This window comes from Enoplosus armatus, chromosome 14 (genome assembly GCF_043641665.1).
Source record: "Enoplosus armatus isolate fEnoArm2 chromosome 14, fEnoArm2.hap1, whole genome shotgun sequence".
In the NCBI taxonomy this organism is placed as follows: Eukaryota; Metazoa; Chordata; class Actinopteri; order Centrarchiformes; family Enoplosidae; genus Enoplosus; species Enoplosus armatus.
Window position 1 is genome coordinate 2,900,353 of NC_092193.1, and position 24,648 is coordinate 2,925,000.

A 24,648-nucleotide genomic window follows, 5' to 3' on the forward strand; every position below is an offset into this window, starting at 1 on the left:
TTGTTCCAATCACTTTACCACGTCAGCGACTACTGATCCTGCTAGCTTTGATGCTACTAATGCGACTGCTGTCACTGCTGCTTCTTCGGCTGCTTCTAGGGTTGGCCAGTGTGATGATATGCCATGAGACATTTTGCTACTGTTAATACCAGAGACGCTGTCCCCTTGATGCCTCTTGTCAGAACAGGTCATTGTGGGTTATGTTGTTAGTCACCTTGTCATGAATAGCAGTGGAATGCATTTCATTGCATCAAACAAAAATGATATTATTTTGTAATGTAATCAACTGTATAATGCTGCTATGCATTACATTAGAAGAATCTCATCATTTTATCAACTAATCATTTTATAGCCTTTACAATGTCACATCACAGTTTCCTCCAGCTCACTGACGTCATCATGTCTCGCTTTGTTTTGTTTTTTTGTTAGTTTTTTTAAATAACTCCAAAAACCCCAAAATATTCAATTCGATATAATTTAGGATGAGAAAAAACAACAAATTCTCACATTTGAGAAGCTGGAACCATCAATGTTCGGCATTTTTGCTTGAACAATAAATCAAAACAGTTGGTGATTATTTAATTCGCCGTCAGTCAACTAATTGGGGTTAGGGGCTAATGGCCTAATCGTTGCAGCTCTTAACGTGTGTAATCAAAACCTTAAATGACTGAATTTGCTGCTTTTTAATTACAATGATCTGATCTGATACATGATCTGCGCTAGGCTCTTATAGCAACATACAGTATTAATGGTAATGGCTGTAATGTTTGGGTGTCCATATATTTTTGGCCATATTGTGTACTAATACTTCCACTGGTACTATTCCTAACATTATTATTCCTCCTTCGCCACTGCTACTACTATATGCAGGTAGTACTAATGCTCCTCCTGCTACTGATACTACAACTGTTACTACTACAATCACTGCTGCCTGTACTGTTGGTACTATGAAGCAGCTGTTAGTACCACTGTTAGCTGCAGCAGTGATATTCAGTAGACATCAGGGTGTGTCAGGTATGTGTGCCGTGATTCAGCCTCGCTTATTACTGCAGTGACTGTTGGAGATTCCTGTCTGACAAACTCTGCATCGTGTTTAACGTGTGGCTTCTGCTCAGGTAACCCAGATTTATGTTGGAAGTATATAAGCCTCAAAACTGGGTTAGAAAACCAGGTTAAGCTCCCGCTCTGAATATAAGAATCCTGGTTTCCTCTATGAAATCTGTACCTGAATGTAGGGAACGTGTTAGTGCCTGCAGCGCTGAGTTTCATCATCTGTGCAAACTCAGATTTCAACATGATTTTTGGAAACTTGTAATGCCAACAAATACATATTGGAATGTCCATAAGGATTATCAGTGCATCTCTACACACTGTTTAGGCTGATCTGCCTGTACTTGAACAACTGACAGGCTCAGTCACAGAAAGGTCGATATTAACATCTTAACTTGAATAATTGAAATGGTGAAAGCATTGTTGCCGATGGATTTGTTTTATTTATTTATTTTTTATAGCCATGCCAAGAGGTTATGGGCTCACTGTTGGAATGAGAGTTTATAGTTTTCTGAGAGTAACCTAATCTTGGAAGAACTGACGTGGTTCCAGTCATTCGCTGCCTCATTCGGGTGACAGGTCAACAGATGACTCCTGCAATTTACCTTTATCCACAACTTTGCCATCTATAGTGAAGATGGTAAAAAAAAAAGCTTCCGCACATTACTTCTCATATTGCTTTGCACTCGACTTCCTCCATTAAGTGGTGATGAAGGGAACAACAAACCTGTGTTTACTGAGAGGGGAACGGCGCGTACATTAGATCAGAGTGCTTTTCATGAACCCTCCTTCACTGGAGAGAGCCTAACCTCGACGGTATATCACTGCAGACATATTGATATCTGTCTGCTTTTAATGTTTGATTGTATGCCTTGCTAAACTCTACTATTCTGTGCTTTTATTGTGTTTTAATTTTCTAGGTTTATTATTACTTACCTAACTTGCCATTTCAAGTGTGTTCGTATAATCAGAATTGTTCTCTGTAAATGAAATTATTATTAATACTATTATTACTGCCGTGCATGTCTGTGGGTAAGAAGAATTTTCAGTGCAGAATATTCACTGATAAGTTTAATTTTCAACCATTAAATGTCCTGCTCAGTACATACGTTACATATCTTTACCAAATTAAAGGGATCCTTGTCAAAAATGAGACGAGTATCAATGGATCGTCAATATCAGTTTCAGCCTCAAAAACCTCGGTGGTGAAGCTGTTTTTGCATTTTGTGTCCTATTTTGACTCCACTCGGGATCTACTGTAACATCTAACAGCCATTTATTTGTTAATGTAATGTAAAAAGACAGTGACGTGCGGCACCTTACCACATACTTCCTGTCTGTATGAAGGCAAACTGCCCTCCTGTATTGACTGTGGGGTCGATTGAATTGGAGTTGCGCTCCTCAGCTCCTGCTGTTGCTGCTCTGCTGACTCATGCACTCATGCATGATGAAGAGCTCAGAGAGTTTGATTGTTCCCCACCAAAACTTTATTTTCAATGTTTCTGCTGTAGTTTGAAATTGTTAAATATCTTATATGAAGGAAAATTGATTTGAGAGTTTTTAAGTCCACTAAAACAAGTTTTCCTCGCTCGCCATTTATTGTAAATATCATAAAACGTAAGCTGCTGTCTGGGAGAAATTTCCAAGGAAGGTAGTAAAACTTATGTTTTGTTTTTTTCTGACAAAACTGACCCAAAACCTGGACAAACTCTTCTGTATGTCTCTGAATCTTTCACACGTTTTCATTAGAAAACAGGCGCTTTTTGTAAATAATGTTGTTGTGTCAAATAACTGGGTGAAGTGCAGCTGATTGTCTCCTGGGGAGCAGAAGTCTTTCAGGCGATTCTGGACTTGAGTGAGTTTGATCTAAATCATATTTCTTCTCTCTCTTTCAGTTGCTGGACATCAATTGGACAGGACTCACAAACATGCTGGACATTCCCGGTGTCAAGTAAGTCACTTTATGTGGTGTGACTGACTGACTGTGTGTGTGTGTGTGTGTGTGTGTGTGTGTGTGTGTGTGTTTTGTGTTTCTATCTTGAAATAGTGTATTTGCATTTGCATGTCTGTATGTCATTTGTTGGTCTGTGCATCCATTGATTTTAATTAGAATTAATCAGTTTACTATGTTGTTAAGAGCCGAGCAGCCACATCCTGAACACACACACACACACACACACACACACACACACACACACACACACACACACACACACACAGATTCCTTTGATAATCATGGCCAGGTGGCTTCACACAGTTCCTCAGGGACCTAGCTGGCTATTAGAGAGAGCAGCTGTGTGTGTGTGTGTGTGTGTGTGTGTGTGTGTGTGTGTGTGTGTGTGTGTGTGTGTGTGTGTGTGTGTGTGTGTGTGTGTGTGTGTGTGTGTGTGTGTGTGTGTGTACTAGAGACATGATGTCATAACTGTGTCTATTTTGTCTCCATGTGGACGTGCTCTGATACACTGTGTACATCCTATGTTTGATCACATAATTTAGACACACACACACACACACACACACACACAAACAACACACAAGTGTAAGGGCAGCTGTTACCTCGTACCTTTGACCTCTGACCCTGCGGTGGTGGTGTTTCAGTGTTTCCTACCTCATTATTCACGTGTAATGTTGTGTTAACTTCTATTTTCTTATCTGTCAGATGGCATTGCATTGTGGGAATATTTCGTCCTCATATTAGACTGGGTGGAAATATGAAATACGAAGCCCACTTTCCAGTGCAGACGTTGGGCACATTATGAGGCCATTGAAATGACTTGAGAGTGGATGAATTCAAATTTCTCATTTAAATGAATTACAGTGAGACTGCAGAGTGCCAACAGAGTGCCATTCAGCATGAAGCATGTATTATAGTTTCTCTCTGTGACTCAGAGACTCATTCAATATAATAATCAATCATCACAGGAAACTGAAACACCTTACAATATGACATTCTTCTTAAACCAAGTATCCACTCTAAAAGTGTTAAAAGAGAGTGTTCTTCCTTGTGTTTTCCATTCAGTAGGTTGTGAGTTTGTCTGATGAGCACATGGAAATGTTAAAGGCGCCCTGTGGAGTTTTCTGAAAGTCATGTTTACATTCAGTGTTACCCACCAAAACGCATTGTGTGTGTCCTTGAGGTCTAACAAACAAGATATATGCATTTCCTTGCTCATGAAACATTTTATTGCTGTGTATTGTGTCTCCTGTGTGCACTAGCGCGACTAGAGCTCAAAAAACAGATATTTGTAATGCACATTTGCACATTTTTGACTTGTGCATAAAAATACTAAGTAGGAGCAGTGCCAGAGATGTAATAAAGAGCCGTACCCCTGTAGATGTGCGAGCGGCGAGTTCGCTACGCTCCACAAACTCTCTTAGCTTTTTTTAGTCTAATAAATAAACTCACAACTCACTGCATTCCTTATTAAACAGAGAAATACAACCGCATGCCTTCTGAATTAATTTTGATGGGTGCCGGTCTTTTGGTGACGGTGGCGGACTGAGCTGAACATGGAGCTGAAGAGAGGCTAAGCAGTCGGGAGTGCGCATAACGTCACCTCCTTTGGTTCACACATTGGCAATAAAAAGCGACGTCAATTGTTTCATTTTGTTACATATGGCACCTTTAACAGTAGGAAAACTAAAAACGTTGGAGCGTGCAGATGCACATCCTTCCCGCTCGGTATAATGACAAAATGAGGCCGGTGCTTTGAAGAGATGTTCCCAGTGGACACACAGCCAGAGCGGTCCATCAGGCTCTCAGGCTCTGCTGCTGAAACCATTACATTAACCACCGGATCACAGAATGGATTATGACCTTTATTTTTCCCCACTAAGTGTTGGTATTTATAGTAACGTGATTATGAAAGGAGAGCCGCTGCAGACACAGCTGATGGTGGGTGGATTTGGGAGAAGCTTTTCCAGACGGGACTTCTTTTAGTTCAGCATCCACCTCGAGGAAGACACAGCAGCAACAACAAACTTTAGGGTTAGACAAAGACACTACATCTCTACGTCTTTGTAGCATACTGTTCCAGTAGCTCCATTGTGAGAGTTGTTTTAGGCCTCTAAAGAGAGCTGAAGTGAAACCAGAATCCTGTTAAAGAATCAGGAAAACCTCATTTAAGTTCACATTGACATTTGTGATATATATAGAGGACGGCCCAGAGGTGGCATCTGTGAGGCTGTACTTAGGTGCTAAATGCTAACATCACAATGCTAACATGCTCATAATAAGATTGCTAACATTCTAATGTTAAGAAGGTTTAATGTGTACCATGTTCACCATGTTAGTTTACATTTGCTTCAGCTGGTGCTGAAGGGAATGTGATTAGTTTTGCAGGTATTTGGTCATAAACCAAAACTAGGAGAGAAGTTTAAGATGGATGGTGAAGGGATCACCACAGTTATTACAATCCATCCTGAGGGGAACATGAATATGTAGACCAAATGTCATGGCACTTGGTCCAACAGTCGTTGAGGCCTTTCTCTCAAAACTGCAAATGTGAACCTCATGGTGGCAAAGTCAGGGGAGTCGTTAGGATTCATCCTCAGGGGACCATGAATGTGTTCATGCCAGGGGGACCGACATGCCGACATTCCCATCCTTAGAGCCACACTGTAAATAACAAGAGATGGTTAAACCTGATGCTGCAACATGTATTTTTAAAAACTGAATTTCCCCCAGATTTTTGTAAATAGATTTTTGTGTTAAAAAAGTGGAGAAAAAACAAGCCCAGATTATACATGCAACAAGAGCACCCCAACCTGAAGAGCACCCCAACCTGAAGAGCACCCCGTCCTGCAGAGCGCCGTCACCACGCTGCTGACTGCAGTGTCACCCCTCCATATTGACCTGTTGCTGTTTCCTGCTGGTTCATTGTTTGTTGTCAGCAGAGAAACTCGCTGCGGTTTCTAAAAGACTCCGCCCTGTGAAATGTAGCTTTCCTTGTTCGACGAGTTTGTAGGAAAACACCATAGTGTGTGTGTGTGTGTGTGTGTGTGTGTGTCTGCTGTGAAGACCTGCCCTCGCCCCACCCTCCTCGCTCTCTTCCTGTGTGTTAGTGTGAGGGTGCTCATTATTTCCTCAGTGATGCTTTGCATTTTGCCCTGAAACAGCAGGAAAACCTGAGGTGTGTGTGTGTGTGTCTAACATTTACCTGGAGATGATTATGTCGTGAGTGAGTGAGCAGACCTGGGATCAGCAGGTCAACAGTAAAAATCAACTTTGCATTCACATGAAAGTCTAGCCTGAAACTGACCCAGGATCAGCTCTTTCAGGGGGGATTTATTTCTGTAGCAAAGCACTGCAGCTGTGTTTCAATGCAGGTTGCTGCTGCCCTCTAGAGGAAAAGAGGCCTGTTGTCTACACTCACCCATGTACGCTGCACATACTGTATGAGGGTCAGTTCACCCATATTTTCTCATTCAGCCTCAAGTGATAACATCAAGCCATGCAAATAATTTGGGTTTTTATTTGGCCAAGTTTTAAGATTTCAGCCTTCAATACAATAGAGATGAAAATTGATTTTGTTTTCTAGTGCTCATACATTCAACAGCAACACCTCTTTCCTGAAACAGTTACTGAACTGTCCCCATGACTCTAAATAACATAAATCGACTGAAATAATTAATCGATATTGTCGAAGCTCTAAAATAGTCCCTTTGCAAACGGATTACACTGTACGCTGTTTTCTGTGGCATGTCCACAAATTAAACTCCATTCACTTCCATTGTATTATGATGCAGACAGATACAACTTAGAGGTAAGTGAGAGGATGTGTTTAGGGTGGACTGACCCTTTTAGTCAGTCTTTTCTCTTCCCTCTGGTTTGAATTTGGAAACAGCTGATATTTCCACAAACCCATCAGAATGTAGCAGCCGTCAGAAACATGTATCACGTCACGCCTGTGCTCGTGGCGTGCACGTACCGCGCTACTGTTACATCGTGTCTAAACACCAGCTGTGAGGTTTAGCGTTGGTTTAATGTACATGCTGGTTGTTTCCTGTTAGGATCAGTCAGGATCGTCTTTCATCCTGTTAATCAACATGTGAGTCTTATATAAATAGTGTCTGCAACCAGAGAGGACTACATTGTGTGTGTGTGTCTGTGTGTGTTTTTGTATGTATGAGCTTGTTGTTACACGTGTGTGTGTGTGTGTGTGTGTGTGTGGACATGTAGACGGCTGCAGATGCAGGCCAAAAAAAAACATTGCAATGCTTTTCACAGTTTTGACCAAGAGTGTTTGTAAATGGAGGTTGTTTGAAAGCTGGTTAATGATTTTTCTGTTGTTGATTTACTGTTGTCTTTTCTGGCTTTTAATCTGTAGTAATTGCGCCTCCTTGGCTTCCATGTTTTTTTTCTTCTTTCCTTTTCTTCTCTCTCTCAACATTTGTTCTCCTTTCCCCCTCCCTCCCTCTCTCCCCCCCTCCCTCTCTCCCTCCATCCCTCCCTCTCTCCATCCATCTGTCTCAGTGGTTTGTGTGACAACATCATCCAGGACATCATCTACAGCTTCGTGGTCCTGCCCAACCGCATCACCATCCCTCTGGTGGGAGAGGCCCAACTGGCCCAGCTACGCTTCCCCATGCCCAAGGTAACACACACACACACACACACACACACACACACACACACACACACACACACACCTGCCTGAACTTTACTGCTCGTAGTGAATCAGTAAATGTCCCTTGAAACAGAACCTACGCAGAGAGTTTATTGTCAGTTTTAATGGTCCTAAGTTAATATTCATTGCTTTGTATTGTATTTTAAATCCTGCCCAGGCTGACATCTTTGATTACGCCTTTGACTAAAGTTTTTAATCAACAGAACGACCACTAACTTCAGCTCCATGGTGACTCAAAACATCACTGCTCTGGTTTCTACTTTAAGCGTCATTACATCAAAATGTTCTTCTTTTTTTAGAGTAAACTACTCATCTTGTTCTTTATGAGCAAGCAGGGAAACTGCTAACTTCCCCCGTCTATTTTTATCTGAACACTGACTCCCCTTCCAGATCGTCAGATGGTTACTAACAACACTCAGAGCTGACCTTTGGATTCAGCCTTGAGGCTTTGTCACAGTTCCACCTGTATGTGGTTTTTGGTTATTGTGAAGAATCGTCACTTCTCCGTGAACACTAAAATGTAAAATTATTTCAGAGACGGTCTGCTTGTTCCTCCCTCTCCTGGTCCAGCCTCATCTCACCCTCTCACTGTCTCCTCAGGGCGTCCTGAGGATCCACCTCATCGAGGCCCAGGACCTGCTTGGGAAAGACAAGTTCCTAGGAGGGCTGATCAAAGGCAAGTCCGACCCGTACGGAGTCGTCCAGGTCGGGACCCAGCTCTTCCAGAGCAAAGTCATCCACGAGACCGTCCACCCCAAATGGAACGAAGTGTACGAGGTGAGCGACAAGTGAGGTCATATAATTGATCATTTTTATTTCTTTTTTATGTCATTAAAAATATACATATGGATCCATGGATCTCATCAAAATGAAGAACCTTTCTTTCTGGTTCACCTGCAGTGAAGTGGTAGAACGTGGTAGAACGTGGTAGAACGTTAAACAGCAGCCATGCTTTCAAGACTACAGATATTTCCAGCAGGTATCCACTGATTAGTAATAATCACAAGGTACTGATTATAATAATAATAATTTCTGTCTATAATAGGGCTGAATATTAGTATTAAACATTAGATAAATAAGAATATTACACAAATATTTGAGTTTTTTTCCCTGAACTTAAATGACATTTCCTGTCACAAGTAAGTTTCATCTGTGTTTTTTATTACACTGTGACAGAAAATAAAGTCTTTTCTCATTTTCTCAACTCATTTTTTAATAAGGCGATTTTCACGATGAAGACAGTCTACACATCGAGCAGTCTTAACTGTACTGCATGACAAATAAACAAACTCACTAAGAAAAGGAACACACATTGATTTGGGGACTTTAAAGAATCTGAAAATTAGGAATAAACGGAATTCAAAATATAGTTCAGTTGTTGGTCTGAACACACCTTGAGAGTGTTTTCAAGTGGATCCGAGGACCGATCCTCCATCTGTCAGGTCTACATCAGTCCTGTGTTAATGTGTTTATTTGTACTTTCAGGCCTTGGTGTACGATCACACGGGACAAAATCTGGAGATTGAGCTGTTTGATGAAGACACGGATAAAGACGACTTCCTGGGAAAGTACGGCTTCTGTTTGAAAAATAACACTCCTGTTATAACTCTGCCCACTCTGCCCACTACGCTCTGTCTCGCTCTCCTGACGTCCTCTAACCTTTGTTAATCTAAAAGACATCAACACTACATTCTGTCTCTTATAACTCGTGATTTCTTTAAGTCACTGTTTTTACGGATGATTATTTTGTAAAATGTAAATGAACTTCTCACCTAAGATTTCTCTGTCTTACATTATTATAAATTTAATATATTTGGGTGGACAAAACGTCACCTTGGGTTCTGGGAAATTGCAAATCTGGAAATTTTTACTACTTTTTGATATTTTATACAAATGACATTTAGTACTTAACAGTAATTCAACATTTCGGGTTGACTTTGTTAATAAATGGGAAAGTTGAACAGTACATACTATAATGTATACTGCAGTAAGGATAGCTGCACATACGTGTTTGGTGGTTTATAGATTACCTGAGTACCGTATGTTTTCTGTATACTGTGTTTTTAACATCTTCTAAGAAGTATATTTGTCAGACAGAGTTTGTGTAATGGGATTTCACACTCATCTCATCAAAGGGCCGGGCCTCTGACAGCGAAGGGGAGCTTTCACCGATGTGTTTAATGAGTGCAGCGAGTGAGAAAAAGCCTCGTTCAGAAGCCCCCGGTCAAAGTTTCATATGGTTTGTTTTTCAGTCTGATGATCGACGTGGCCGAGCTCCAGAAGGAACAGAAGGTCGATGAGGTAATCTGCACCTCTTTCTTCGGTTCAGACTCAAATGCTGCGTTGAAGCAGGAGTTTTTTCATACAGTGAAGTGTCATTAATGTGGTGTCACCTGTCACTCAAAAGTTTTCATTTTCAGCCATGACGGACGAATGATGTAGTTTTAATTTTGATTTGTTTTTAAATACATTTAAACAAAGAAAAGAAAGAAAGAAAGGTATACTTTATGTAACTTTAATCAGTTTTAATCATTCATAAATCAGATCAATTGCATATGTATATATACATATCTAATTATTGTTTTGATTATTAAAAGATGGGAGACATTTATAACATTTAGACTTACAGATATGAAATAAAATAATACATGATATTTTCTTAGTGCAAAAAAACATTTGTGGTTTCTTATATTATTTCATTTTTCCTGATAAGGAAGATGTTCTGCAGTTTTCTTCCAGACTGCTGTCATGTATGAACAATCCTAAAAAAACATTATTGCATCTTCATCTTTACAAAAATCACTTTTGTTGAGTATATCTTCAAATCCCAGATTCAAATCTGTGCCACATACACAACATATCGTGGATATAAACCTCCGCTCAGTTCAAGAGTTTTCGTCTCCGTCACTTTACGCTCTTTTTGTCAAGCCCTCTCTTAATATATACATATTGTATATCTGTACTGTGGTATTGATATTAACGAGGACCATTTCTTTGCCTTCAGTGGTTTGAAATGCAAGATGTGGCTACAGGGAAGCTGCACCTCAGACTGGAGTGGTTATCTCTGCTGCCCACACCTGAGAAGCTGGACCAGGTACAGAGCCTCTGCTTCACTTCCAGAAACTGCTTGAACTGAACAGATTGTTTAAATTATGAAGCTATTCGTTATCTTAGACTCTGGGAACTTGGCGATAGACCTGTAAACTTGTGCCATGTTCTTCCCACGAAACCTCACAGAAAACGCATCGTTTTTCTTTGGTCCTCACAGGCACTGGGGAGCATCAAAGCTGATCGGGGTCAAGCCAACGACGGCCTGTCGTCTGCGCTGCTTGTCGTCTTCCTGGATTCGGCCAGAAACTTGCCGGTAAGTCAGTCAGGTCGAACTTCCCGGCGTGCACCTGCATCAATGATATCCAGTTTTGTCGATATTCATTACAGATCATGGTGATCTATAGGTGCTTCTGTTAGCCGTAGGAACACCTGGAGGCTGAAACATCTGGCGTAGCTGCAGTATTGAAACCTGGAGCCTTTTCTGTCTGTCGTTCATGTTGCTGAAAGTTTGTTTTTGAAACCAGTGTTTTCTCATATTTATTTGTTTTTCTGGCATAAATTGGAGCTGCAGTTTGTCGCCTTCGTTGCTGTGTGGTCAACGCTTTTATGCCCTTTTTCGTTTTGTCTTTTTGTGTAATTGAGAACATCGTCAGCTGTACAGAATACTTCACTAAAACAAACACTCTCATTCTCGGGAACTGATGAAGTGTATTTGCCTTCCAGTATTTTTGCTTGTCGGTTCCAGTTTGCTGCGTGTGTTCACCTCAGTCCCTCTTCTTTTCTGACCTGCTTTTCTGTTATTTACTCCATCTCATCTTAAAGGTGCAGTACAAACGAGACTTTAACAAATCAGATAATAGTGAATTCTGTTGCAACAGTGCTATATTCACATTGTTTCAATTCAAACAGGAAAGCAAGTTATTATTATTATTGTGTATGTGTGTTTTTCTGGGCTCAAGTATTTCACGTTAATGCACTTTAACAATTAAATACGCTGAAATTGTCATTTTCTTCGATGCTATATCCTGTTCTTGTGTTCATTCGTGTCAGGAAGTTGATTTAACTGCTGTCACAATTAGTTAATGACATTATTAGTGCGGCAGGTGTCTCCGTGTTTCATACATATAAAATGCTTATTAAGAATAGAAGAATAACCAACTGCAACAGTAAAATCCTGCTTTTACATTCATGCATAAGTAATAATAATCTAATGATATAATATATGATAGCATCCAGTCACAGGGGCCATCTTCTGCTTTTTTACTTTTAATACTTTAAGTAAATGTTCCTGATTATACGTACATACTTCAGTGCAGGACTTTTACTTGTAACAGAGTATTTTACAGGGTACTTTTACGTAAGTAAAGTATCTGAATACTCCCTCCACCGTTGGTACTACGGGATCAGTGTTATCGTCACACTATCTTCTAGTTTAAAGAGCTTCATTTTTTTAGCATTTGAACTCTGTAGTGCAGGCCTCACCTTCCTCTTTTCAGCCTCCTCTTCTTCTCTGCTTCTCCTGTCTCCTCCTCACCTCCTCCCCCTCTCTCTGAAGAGCGTCTTCGAGGGGAACTTGGGCTCTGGCTACTTAAAAGAGAGGCGGGCGGCGGGCCTCGTGTTTTGTGAGAACACTGCCTCTCTCTATAGGACCTTATTTGTGAGTTTTCTGCATTAGTAGTTTGGTCGAGGTGTGATGACCTCAGCTACAGGTCGTGTTCCTTTTTCTTACTTTTGCTCGTGTTTGTTTTTTAAAAAAGAAGCAAAGGTTTGAACTGTTTGCCTGATGAGCATGAATCCATACTACTGCATGAGCTGAATTCCTTAATATCATTATTTGTTATGAATATTTTTCGTCTGAGTTTGACTGATTACAAAGCCGAGGAACATGTCGTCTCTCAAACGTCTCCTCTTCGTCGTGTTGTTGATGAATATTTGTCTCAGGCAGGTTTAAACAGTCTTTAAGAATGATTTGTTCTGTATGTTGTTGTAGCAGATTCGTGCTTTGTCTCCTTTATTTTGAGAGGAAGGAATGCATTTAGATCATCCTGAGACACTGAGAGCAGGGAGGGTGAATTCTCTGGATTGCTTTCCCTCCGTCCTTCCTGTATAAGTCCATCGTGTGTGAACAGGTTTTCCCCCCATCAGTCTCCCCTGTGGCGGTTCACCCCAACTCTGCCACCAGGGGGCAGCACATGGTTACCGCTCCATGAAAATGTAACTTTAAAGAGATACGCAGACCTTTTGACAGGAAATGTCTTATCTGAGGTGAACATCAGCTGATGTTAACGCTTAAATAAGTAATGCAGTTCTGACTGTTTGCCAGCAGGTGTCACCGATGAGTTAATGCCCCTTTAATCAAACTGCTTACTTGTCAACAAGTCTGTGTATTGCTTAAAAATCTTACCTGTGATCTCATCAGTGATCTGACATGAGCTGGATTGAGTTTTTTCAGACCCATTAATTCATGTTGGATCAAAGCTGAACAGGAGGAGAAGAAACAATGAAGTTCTGTACAATTTAATTAAAACCAGTTTAACTCCACTCCAGTTTCACATTTCAAACCAGAAAATCCAGTAACTGATGCTCTATCTATCACTCTGAGATACATTGACTTAGCATCATGTGTCCCGGTGTGATCGGATGACGACGGCATCGGATACTTTTGTTGTTGCCAAGTCTTTGATTCTTTGCAATTTGTAAAACGCGGTGAAACACTCGATGCAATGTGTCGTTAATGACCTTCTGCAAGAGAAGGAGTTGGCTTGAATATCTATGGACTTTATCACTATGAATACATAAATGTCACCCAATTATCACCACAACAGAAAACCATCTCAGCTTCTTCTCAGTCAGAATGATTCCTTTCCTCTGATTTTCATTTATTCCCATCTAATGCTGTGGTATTTTGACTGGAGTCCAACCAATACTTTTGCACATTGATTTATGGCAGATATAACATAACATAACAGAGACCCAAGACAAACCGCTTTTTATAAATGTTTGATATGCTGCATGTTCAACCGTGTTGTTGAAAATAAAAATGTAATATATGTTGTATTTTAAATTGTAGTTAATATTCATAATAGTTAAATTTCTAGTTTTCTAAATGTAATCTGGCCTGCAGGTTTATTGTTCAACTGGAAAAACTCCAGTGTACCAATAATATACCATTACCACAACTCTTTAACGGATGCATTTGAGAGATAATCGACAGTCAGTGTTGCAATATATCATTATTCGTTTCTTCAATATCAATCATCAATATCTGCCCCATAAATCCAGTATTGATCGGACTCCAGTTTTGACCTCCTGTCCATATTTAATTGGGGAGTGACATTAACCATGTGATCATCCATGTTGTCTCTCTGTGTGTCTCGTTGTGTCCCAACATTTGGTGATGCCGGCGGTCCCGGTGTGTTCTGTCTTCCTCCTCCTCCTCCTCCTCCTCCTCCTCCTCCCTGCATGCCCCTCTTTTCCCTAATAACCTGCTGGTGTGTATGTGTGTGTTTCTGTGTTGTTTGCTCTCTCCTGCCTTGTCCCTGGGGGAAAATCAAAGCGCAATCCGTTAGAGTTCAACCAAGCGGGGCTGAAGAAGGCCTCGATCAGTAAGGCCATCAAGGTAACGACACGGTAACAAAGTACACCCATACGACTCAGACACCCAGGAGGGATACACAAGAACACAGAGACAAGCGCTCACACACTCAGCTCATGTTTACACCGGATGGCCAGAAGTATGCGAACACCCAAATATTACACCCATGTGTGATTGTGGAACGTGCTACAGCCTCCACTTCTCTGGTTTCAGTCATGACAACAGATTTTGGAGCCGGGCTGCAGAGATTTGCTCCCTTTCAGCCACAAGAGCGTCAGTGAGGTCCAGCACTAATGTTAGGTGGTCAGGTCTGGCTCCCAGTCGGCGTTCCAGTTCATCCCAAAGGTGTTGGGACGTAGTTGAGGTCAGGGCTCTGTGCAGGACAGTCAAGTTCTTCAACACTAAACTGGGAGAACCATTTATTTACGTCTTATTGAAACAGGAAAAGGACAAACTGTTGACACACTATCGTCTAAAATATCATTGTGTGCTGTTGCATTAAGATTTCCTGTCCTTGGAACTAAGGGACCTTTTACGAAACCAGGAAAAACAGCAACAAGAGAACAAAAGTACCCGAACGTGTCTGCATACTTTTGGCCACATAGTAAACACTGTAGTTTGAATTGAGCACACAGATGAAGTCTTTTAACAGCTGCATAATACAGATGGCTGCTTATTGCTGTAAAGTAATGCAGATGTATTTCCATCGACGCCCTTCGACCTTTTAAACAGTACTGTATAATAATAACCCAAAGGTCACAAAGCTGATTCAACATATTGATAAAGTTTAAAAAGTATTTGGTGGTTTTATTTTGAAAAGTAAATGCAATAAGGACTATTGACATTGGAAATTATAGATAAACTTCCTAATTTTCTTTTCCTACTAAAGACAGCGCCTTCATTTCACAGCTCTCTGTTTACATGTTGAACACTCGTTGAATTTGGTGGAAAGTTTGGGGATTCTGGAACACTTTAGCGCACTGTGAAAATATCAGGGAGTGGATCTTAAAGATGTGAATATTCCCAAATATTATTGAAAACTTTCAAGCTCATTAAGTAATGTGTGAACAGAATTAAAGCTCCCTTGGTGATGTGCCCAGCAGGGGGCGCTGCCGTGGCTCCGATTTCACTTACTGGACCTGCACTTACTGACTGTTGTTGTGAAATCATTAACAAACTCCACTAATCATGTTTGTTGACTAAAACCGTGCACCGTGTCTAACAATGTGTGTTGTAAATAACAACATTGTTGTCCAAAGTACATTTACACTTTTGATTGATCTTTTCTTTGAAACTGATCTGATGTGTTTCCCAGACTTCCTGGTTCGGAGACACAGTGACTTTTACCTGATGTACTTTACTGCTTAATCCCTTCCCATAAAAAGCAACACATGTTGTTCCTGTGACAAATAGTTTGGTATCATGGTAAAGTTGTGACATCACAGGCCCAAAAATGACGCTGCTTGAGCTCAAAATGCAAATTTTGAATGCTCATTTTAGAAGTTTTAGAGACTAATTGCATGTTTAATCTGATCATTTTACATAAAAAAAGATGCAAGATGAGTTATAAACTCCATTTACTCCATCAATGCATCTTTTGTAAAGGAGTTCTTTGCTAATTAAACTGTAAACTGTTGTCAAACTACTTTTTGTGTTTTCATAAAGTAAAAAAAGATTTTTTTTTTTTTCAGAGTGAAAGTCATGAATGCTAGTAGAGTTTGCTAACGCCTTGTTAGCCATCGCTCTTTCTTGTTTATGAAACCTGTTTTTCTTCTTCTGCAGTCCGGTAAAAAAGTGACCAGCGATCCCAGTCCATTTGTCCAGTTCACAGTGGGACACAAGTCCTTCGAGAGCAAGGTGAGACCCCGACATGCTCCACATTCATACCCACCACCATTAATTTGATTCAGTATATTCCTTGTGTATCTTGTGTATCCTCTCATCTCAAAAAGCATTAAAACTTCGGCCAATGTGACTTTGAAGTGACAAAATACTTAATAATATAATAGTATATTTGCTTTCTTTCCAAGGATGAGATGAGAAGATCGATATAAATCTCATGTCTGTGCGTTAATTACAAAGCAGGAGTCAGGATGTGGTTAGCCTAGCTTAGCATAAAGACTGCAAACAGCTACTGTAGTCTAGCTTTTACTCACTAATTACCATTGTTTTAATCTGAAAACTGAAATGTAAAAACTACAGGACACCCACACTGTAGCCAGGGATGCTGCAGGCGGATTAACCCCAAAACCACAAATTGATTTTTAAATTTCTGTTTGTTTACAAAGTTCACAAAAACATAAGATGTGTTCGTCTGTGAGCTCTAGAAAAGTTTACAGGCATGTGTTTTCACTTTGGGCAGAGCCAGGCTAGCTTGTTCCTCCCGCTGCCAGTCTTTATGCTAAGCTAGGCTAACCTCGTCCTATCGATCTTCTCATCTCACTCTCCCAAAGAAAGAAAATAAGCATATATCTCACACCTATACGATAAATTATATATTAGCTGTTTGATAAATGAAGCAGTTTGTCTTTGGTAAGAAACAGGCTTATGAAACTGTGAATACACTTTGACTGAAACACATTTCAACTGTAGCTGCCACTAATAACTGTGTTCAGACAGTCTTAACAAATTAGTAACTTACATTTTGCAACCAAAATTACTAACAATTACATAAGAATGAGCCGTTTTGCAGTTGGCTGCCGTCTGTCAGGGTGTCGTCTATCCTTGGTATGTTCCCTTCCCTCTAACTCCCCCTCTGTTGTGTCCTCTTCCAGACCAGATATAAGACCAATGAACCGGTGTGGGAGGAAGCCTTCACCTTCCTCATCCACAACCCCAAAAGCCAAGAGTTGGAAGTTGAGGTATGGAGGCGTCTTTAGTAACACTAAAGTTATATTTGCGTAACTTTTAATGGTTCACTGCTGCTCCAGTTTCATGTTAATAAGCAGTTAAATCTGAGAGCTGTGAGCTGTGGCTGATATTATCCTGTCAGCTCATGTTTTTGTGTCTTTTAGGTGAAGGATGAAAAACACGAGTGCTCGTTGGGGACGTTGACGCTGCCTCTGAGTCGCCTGCTGGAGGCGGAGCAGATGACGCTGAACCAGCGCTTCCCCCTGAAGAACTCCGGACCGAGCTGCACCCTCAAGATGAAGATGGCTCTGCGGGTGCGACACCCTGCAGATGATGTTCTCTGAGTGACAGTCCTATAAAATAGTCCTTTGACACGACACACATTCAGCGCTGTTAGTGAAATGGTTTAGCTCACTTTTGCTTCAAGACTTTGGAAGCTTTTTAAAATCCCAAACCGGGCAGTAAAGTGGACCCTGTGGTTTGAGATCCTGGGAAAGTAAGACTCGTACTACGTTTACTGGAAAGCAGCTCAGTTGCATCACCTGACATCAAGATTAAAATTAGAATTTTACTAGTTTATGAACCTTTTGTATTTTTTTCTTGCCTGAGTCTTTAACTGTCCACACAGAACATGGATGAAGGAATGAAAGATCCTCATTGTTCTCTTGTGTGTTTATTTTCAGGTGTTGTGTTTGGAGAAGAGCACATCCTCATCCTCAGACTCCAACCCGTCTTCCGTGCAGGTCCGCAAGGCCAGCTCCTCCAACCCCACCCCGCGGCCCTCCGTCTCCTCTGACTCCCCGAAGCCTCCCTCCTCTACCTCCAACATCCCCCGCTCTTCCTCCGTGTCGGCCCAGGACCTGCTGAACCGGCGGAGGGACGGCGATGAGACCTTTAGGCCTCCGGGAAGCACGGACTTGGGGCTGGGTGGAGGAGGAGGAGGTCACGGCCTGGCGGAGACCGGGAGGAGCACCTCCAACCTGGCCATCTCTGGTTCCCAGCAGTACCTGGCCGGAAGCAAAGAACCGACACCCAGCATCGCATCGGACATCTCCAACCCCTACGCCGCTCAGGAGCTGCAGCTGAGACTCCAGCAGCTGCAAAAGTATCAACCAATCATATCTATTTATCCGTCCAATGATCCAACTGTCTGTCTGACCGTGTGCCGAACAAATGTCTTAATGTCTTTATGTCCGTGGAAAATATACGCTGGCGTCCATGACAGGCATCTAATACCATTTCTGCATTGAAAGGAGGGGTTAAGGCTTAATTTCACTGTAGAATTCCAGACTTTTCTCTCTGATCCTACCGGGAATTAAAATAAAATAAAAAAATCTTGGGTAATGCTTTTCTTAATGCTCTTCAGCCTACGCTTTAGCTTGTGCAAACTGGGACAGAAGGGGAGGGATACAAACCCATTTGCACGAAAAACGTTGACATTTCAATGTTTGATTATGTTTGTGATGAACCAACAAAAGAATAATTAAAAGACACAGGAAGGCTGTCGTTATTCAGTTTTTTTATTGTCAACAAATCCCATTAAAAGACCAAAACCCGCGATGTGTCAGTCCGTCTCTCAATACTCTCAAACTCATTGGTCCCTACAGAAGATGTAAATCTTTAAATATGAATATATTTTCATTTAAAGGCTCAGTAATTTCCTAAAACTGCTGGACAGTTTTTAGCAAACTTTACTCAAACGGGAGGAAATACTGCGTTTGTCGGGGACTATTTTCAGGGGCAGATTAATCCACATTCGGTGCTCTAGTGAGTATTTGGTGCAGCAGGAGTGTGTACGTGGGATTGAGTCTTGAAAATGGTGCTGGTTTTGATGTGTTTGCCCCTCCTCTCCCCCCGCAGCGGCTCAGGCCCCAGTTATTTCCCGCTGGGCGAGGTCCAGCTGACAGTCAGACACAGCTCCCAGAGGAACAAACTCATCGTGGTCGTTCACGCCTGCAGGTACGGACCAATAAGAGTGGGGGCTTTCTTCCAAAAACACACTTTATAAGGTTTTCACTCTCGAGTAACTTTCATTCGTTTGCCTCCACAGAAACCTGATAGCGTTCACTGACCATGGATCAGATCCTTATGTCCGCCTATACCTGCTTCCTGACAAACGGAGGTCGGGCCGGAGGAAAACTCACACGTTCAAGAAAACCCTCAACCCAGTTTACGATCAGACGTGAGTCCCGCTGTTCTGCTTCCGCTTGTTCTGGAAGACAACTTATAACCTAAGATAACCTGTTGTTGAGCCTCTGTCTGTCTGTCCGGTCAGGTTTGAGTTCACAGTCTCCCTCGTGGAGCTCCACAGGCGGACTCTGGATGTTGCAGTGAAGAACGGTGGAGGTCTGCTCTCCAAACACAAAGGCCTCCTGGGAAAGGTACAGATCTTCACTGGACTGGAAGATAAAAGGGTCACTTCCCTCTCGATGTTTGTTTAAACCCTGGTGACTTACATCTTTTGCATTTAGAAACTTAAACTAGTGTTTGAAGTATAGTTGATTAGTCTGGACATAATATTTCAGATTTTAAATGTATGCAGTAAATTCTGTCTTTATTTCTGTCAGCGAAACAAACTTGTTGTCTTTTCTCATCAGGTTCTGGTGGATTTGACCCACGAGGACATCAATAAGGGTTGGACACAATGGTCAGTCTTATTTCTCCCGCTTGTCGAGTGTTCTTGAGTCATTTATCGGGATGTGAAAACACAACCATCAAGTGACAACAGCTCAACACAAAGCTCACTTTAAATACATGTCAAGAAAACAGAATCAGTCTTTGAATCTCATATCAAATTCTCTTCTATCAGGGCTGCAGAACAGGTGGTTTAACTCCGATGAATCATCATTGTATTAAAAAGAAAAAGATATTGTCGCTCATAAAATGAAAGTAGATGCAGCTCTAACGTCGTGTCCCTGCAGCTGCTTCGTTGTTGCTGCCTTTGCTTTAGATTCAGAGGAGACGTCTGGCTCCGGGTGTTGTTGTCATGCTAACATCTGCAGCTCCACTGTTAGAGGATTTTTACAGCCTCACAGTCGCTGTTTGCAGTGTAAATGAAGTACTTGTTTGCTGAACAGTTGTGGTATTCAAACCCCAGAGTTCTGACTCGTAATCTTTCTCCTCCTGCAGGTATGAGCTGAGTGAAGATGGCCAGACGAAGCCTCACCAACTATAGACGAAAACGAGGGGAACCATCACCACCACCACCACCATCACCACCATCGTCATCATCATCATCACCATCATATCAACACACTTCCACTCTAGACACTTCCACTGACGTCTGCAGTACGGCTTTGTTTGTTTTTAATTTTCATGACTTGTAACTTGTCAAAGCAAACAGAAAAGCAGCTTCTGACATTCATTTAATCACATCAGTCGCAAGGCCAACCTCCCCTTTAAGAAGTGAAAGGCTGATAGACTAAAGGGAGTATACAACATGTAGAATACTATATATCACTGCTGTGGAAGTCTATATTCCATATTTATAAACTATAACAGATGTAGAGGAAAGCAGCCTATTTTTTTTCGGTAAAGAACGGCGATGTACAAGTTTGTAAATATATTCAAAGACGCTGGAAAAAAAACAGACGTATTCTAGAAACAAGAGACTTGGCCAAATGATTGTTTTATTTGTAATTTTATTTTATTTGATTAGATCTTTTTTTAATGAAAAACATTCTGGACAACGTTACTGAAGCAGAGCGAGCGGGCGGGCGGTCGCCCCCCAAAGAGACGAGAAGAATTTCATGGCTTTCGGTAACGCAGCTTTATTCCACTGTACTAATGTGTGTATTAACCAAGTGAAAAGAACTGCAAGTACACTAATGTGTTAAAGATAATACCTATTTGTTTAGTTTGTTCTGTTAATACACCTGTTGCTACACTGAAATAAGGTTGTCAAGTGTTACCTGTTCGTTTTTCAAACTGAATATTTGCACATCTGTGTTTTTTTTATGTATTGGGATCATCTTTACTCTTAGTTGCAATTTAAACATTGTTTTAATTTTTTACCTCAAATTGAAAAAAAAAGATATAAAATATAAATTAAAGTTATAAATTAAAAAAAGTGTGAAGTCTTGAAATAATATAGATAATATGCTTTAAAGGAGTAGTTTGATATTTTTTACTTTCTCGCTGAGTTAGATCAGAAGACACCACTCTGTGTCTGTCAGCTACAGCTGACTTTATATTTAACCGGGGGTGTTATTGATCTTCTCATCCAAATATTGGTGAGAAAAAGAAAATCATCCTTTCCTCAAAATGTTGAGCTATTCCTTTTAGCTCATTATTTCCTTAAATTAACTGATTAAAAATCTTCCACAGATTCTTCATCCATTTAAAAGCCACCATGTGTACAAGTTTAAAATTCTCCACTTTGGCGCCCTCCAGTGGAAGTATTAAGAGAGAACCAGACCTGACCGGACCACGTTTACCTGTCGTGTTTGTAAGTTGAGTTGAAAATGTAAATTTCCACATTATTAATTCCACCAGTTCAACAGCAGAATAACATCACACTCAGCAGTGTGACGCTCTGACAGAAATGCAGTTTTTATTCTTTAATTCAAGTCGTTCCACTTTGCAGTTTTTTTCTCGATCAGTTAAGCTACCGTAAAGAAAAGAAAAGAATCACTTCCTGCCAATTTTTCACAGTAAAAGTCTTCCACCTTTCCCCTTTATTAGTAATCTTTTAATGCAAAACATCTGCAGTAGAACAACTGGAATGAAAGTGAGTGTGGACAGTATTTGTTCTTAATGTTTTTATTTTTATCAGCTGGTATATAACCCTTTTATATGAGAATGAACCATTTACACACCTGCACCAACTCGGAGGTGAGGTGCACCACATTTCACCAGGATTTCCACAAACAAAAACTTCTGAAATTTCCACATATGGTGGCTTTAAAAAGTGAGAAGAATTTGACATTTTCTTCCTAAGAATGAATGAATGACACATTTTGCCCGAGAGGCTCACAGGAGGGTGTTTGTTCCAGTCAGGTTGATATTGTGATGCAATCGTTTATGAAACAACTTTAGTCTTAACTTGTCATGACGTGTCATTTTCAACACGTTGTTTTGTCTTATTTGTTGTTGAGTCTGAAGACACAGACTAGTGTTGAAAATGACATTTACCTTTTTTTTGTTTCCTGTACATACACTTTTTCGTCACGCGGTTCATATCCACACTTTGCTTTGACGTGACAGCACTCGCTCAGAAGGGATTTATATCAGTAAGGAACACACACACACACACACACGATACATCTTTAAATAAATGTTATCTATGCGGCCACATAAAGCCAAAGAGCAGCAGTGTTGTGTTGACACAGAGGAGGCTAGTGTGACCTTTGACCTTCAAAACACAAATATGGACTTTTGCCTTGTTGTGTTCACATCGCGCATCAAGAAAGTATTTTACATATATGTATGTAAACTGTGCCGTTCTGCATTTAATGTTTTTTTTATTTGTGTTTTCCAGCTTGTTTTATTTGTATGTGTTTTATTTTGTAAGAATCAAAACGTTTGTCGGTAAGCCATCGGATTTGAGAGCTCTGCCTCTGAAAGGCGGTTCGTCTTCTCCGTCTTCTTAATTTATCTTGTGCCTTAAAATTCACACGACTTGTAGAGAATATTTACATGTACGTATAAACAGAACCGACAAAATGCTACAGCAGTTCCCCATGTTTGAGAATGTCTCCTAAATGTCTTTTAAAACAAATAAAGAGCTTTAGCTGGCGATAGCAGCATGAAGCTGTGCAGCACTGTGGCGTCTGACGGTTGTTTTTACATTCATCACTGCAGAGGCTTTCACAACACATTCAATTATCTGGCCAATAAACCGCAGAGTTGTAGTGTTTAAATGAAGTTGAAGAGTTAACAAGAAATACAGATTTCAAAGGATACAAACAAGAAAACAACGAGTAAAATACAGATTTCACTTCTGAGTTAACTTAAATCTACTGTCCAGTGTGTGTGTGTGTGTTTCTGTCACTGCCAGATTACAAAGACGCCCTCTAGTGGTCACATCTAAAACAGCTTAGTGCAGTCAGTCAGCACTGGAGGGCGCTACATCTCCATCTTAGTGCAGTGACCTGCTTTACGTTTTTAAAATCCCATCAGATGACGGTAAAAGCAGCCAAATGCTCACAAACAGGAATCTGATGGGCTCCAGGAGCAGATCAGTAGCCGGGTGATTCATAAATGTGCCCGTGCGGGTTGTAAAGTACGAGTCAGCACAGCGGGGCTTAAATCAGTGGCTCTCGTAAAAGAAGCTTTGTCTACTTAAGAGCCCTCATCCCAGGTTACATACGTCCACCAGCCAACGGTGAGATTTCCTTCTCAGGTTGTTTCATTCGCACCCCTGCACTGATGTGGTCTCTCCCGGTCTTTGTGAGGGCAGTCTCGATGATTCTTGAGCCGATAGTCGGCTGATTTTGTGATCCATTTGTAGTCCAGGACCACGCTGAGATTTCTGTCCTGGTTTGAGGTCTTGAACGTCCGCTGACTTTTGATCGGAGGAAACGTTTGCACATCCGGTCACCAGTCAGCTGAGTGAGACCACAGTCCTCTAGTCCTCCGATGACACTCATATATAAACCTGTGTGTCGTCTGCATCATGATGCTGAGACATCCGAGAGGCCACACACACGTGTTTCTATACTTATGAGGACCTGGTGGCCCCCTCCCTGAGCATTTTGCACAGTGTTCCCATGGCAGAATATTACATGGCCCCAGGTTTGTGTGTGCAACGAGTAAAAGTCACTGAAATGATGTTCTTTAAAAAGGAAATGGATATATTGACCTATGAGGGGCCTCCTGGTTAACCCCAAGAAACAGTCTGTGAAACCACCACGTTACTGTTACGCTTTCATTTTCATTATGTCGATAAAACAAATGAGATACTAGCTGTTTCCCCCTGTGTCCAGTCTTTATGCTAAGCTAAGCTAACCAGCTGCCAGTGGTGTAAAGTAAGTAAGTACATTTACTCAAGTGCTGTACTTGTAAGAGCAATTTTCAGGTACTTGTACTTCAGTGCTACTTTCTACTTCTACTCCACCACAGTTCAGAGGGAAATATTGGACTTTTTACCGCACTACATTTATGTGATAACTTTAGTTACTTTGCAAATTCAGATTCAATTATACAAAATATAATCAACAAATGAATCATGATGTAGGCTATTAATGTGGATGAAGACTTTATTGATCCCTTGGTGACATTTACAAGCTACTCAGCAGTATGTACAGTACAAAATAAGCCCCACCTGTATATGCTGATGATAATACTTTTCTACTAACAAAGTAAGTAAGTATTTCTACTGCTGATGTCTTCATATTTACTGTACAGTCGTAAGAGTGGCATCAATCTTCTCCTGCACATTTGAACTCCATGTGAGGGCATGTTATGTTATTCCTGTATTCGTGATCACTGTTTCCTCCAGTTCAGCAGGTTTTTCTGTTTCTCAGCTATCAG

General features: G+C 41.0%; 1 protein-coding gene across 2 annotated transcripts in view; it reads left to right on the forward strand.

Moving 5' to 3' along the window:
- Positions 1-21,181, forward strand: part of LOC139296518 (extended synaptotagmin-2-like) — a 45,691-nt gene extending 24,510 nt beyond the window's left edge. Inside the window, exons 8-24 of one of the 2 annotated variants that reach the window (XM_070918932.1) lie at positions 2,946-3,001; positions 7,526-7,646; positions 8,280-8,456; positions 9,165-9,247; positions 9,932-9,980; positions 10,684-10,773; positions 10,948-11,043; positions 14,287-14,349; positions 16,108-16,182; positions 17,100-17,186; positions 17,340-17,489; positions 17,859-18,280; positions 19,036-19,134; positions 19,226-19,357; positions 19,451-19,556; positions 19,773-19,822; positions 20,305-21,181. In XM_070918932.1, coding sequence (XP_070775033.1) covers positions 2,946-3,001; positions 7,526-7,646; positions 8,280-8,456; positions 9,165-9,247; positions 9,932-9,980; positions 10,684-10,773; positions 10,948-11,043; positions 14,287-14,349; positions 16,108-16,182; positions 17,100-17,186; positions 17,340-17,489; positions 17,859-18,280; positions 19,036-19,134; positions 19,226-19,357; positions 19,451-19,556; positions 19,773-19,822; positions 20,305-20,350 — 1,902 coding nt within the window. In that variant the 3' untranslated portion in view covers positions 20,351-21,181. The remainder of the gene's footprint in view (positions 1-2,945; positions 3,002-7,525; positions 7,647-8,279; positions 8,457-9,164; positions 9,248-9,931; positions 9,981-10,683; positions 10,774-10,947; positions 11,044-14,286; positions 14,350-16,107; positions 16,183-17,099; positions 17,187-17,339; positions 17,490-17,858; positions 18,281-19,035; positions 19,135-19,225; positions 19,358-19,450; positions 19,557-19,772; positions 19,823-20,304) is intronic. The other variant, XM_070918933.1, reaches the window with a different exon arrangement.
- The last annotated feature ends 3,467 nt before the right edge of the window (positions 21,182-24,648 follow it).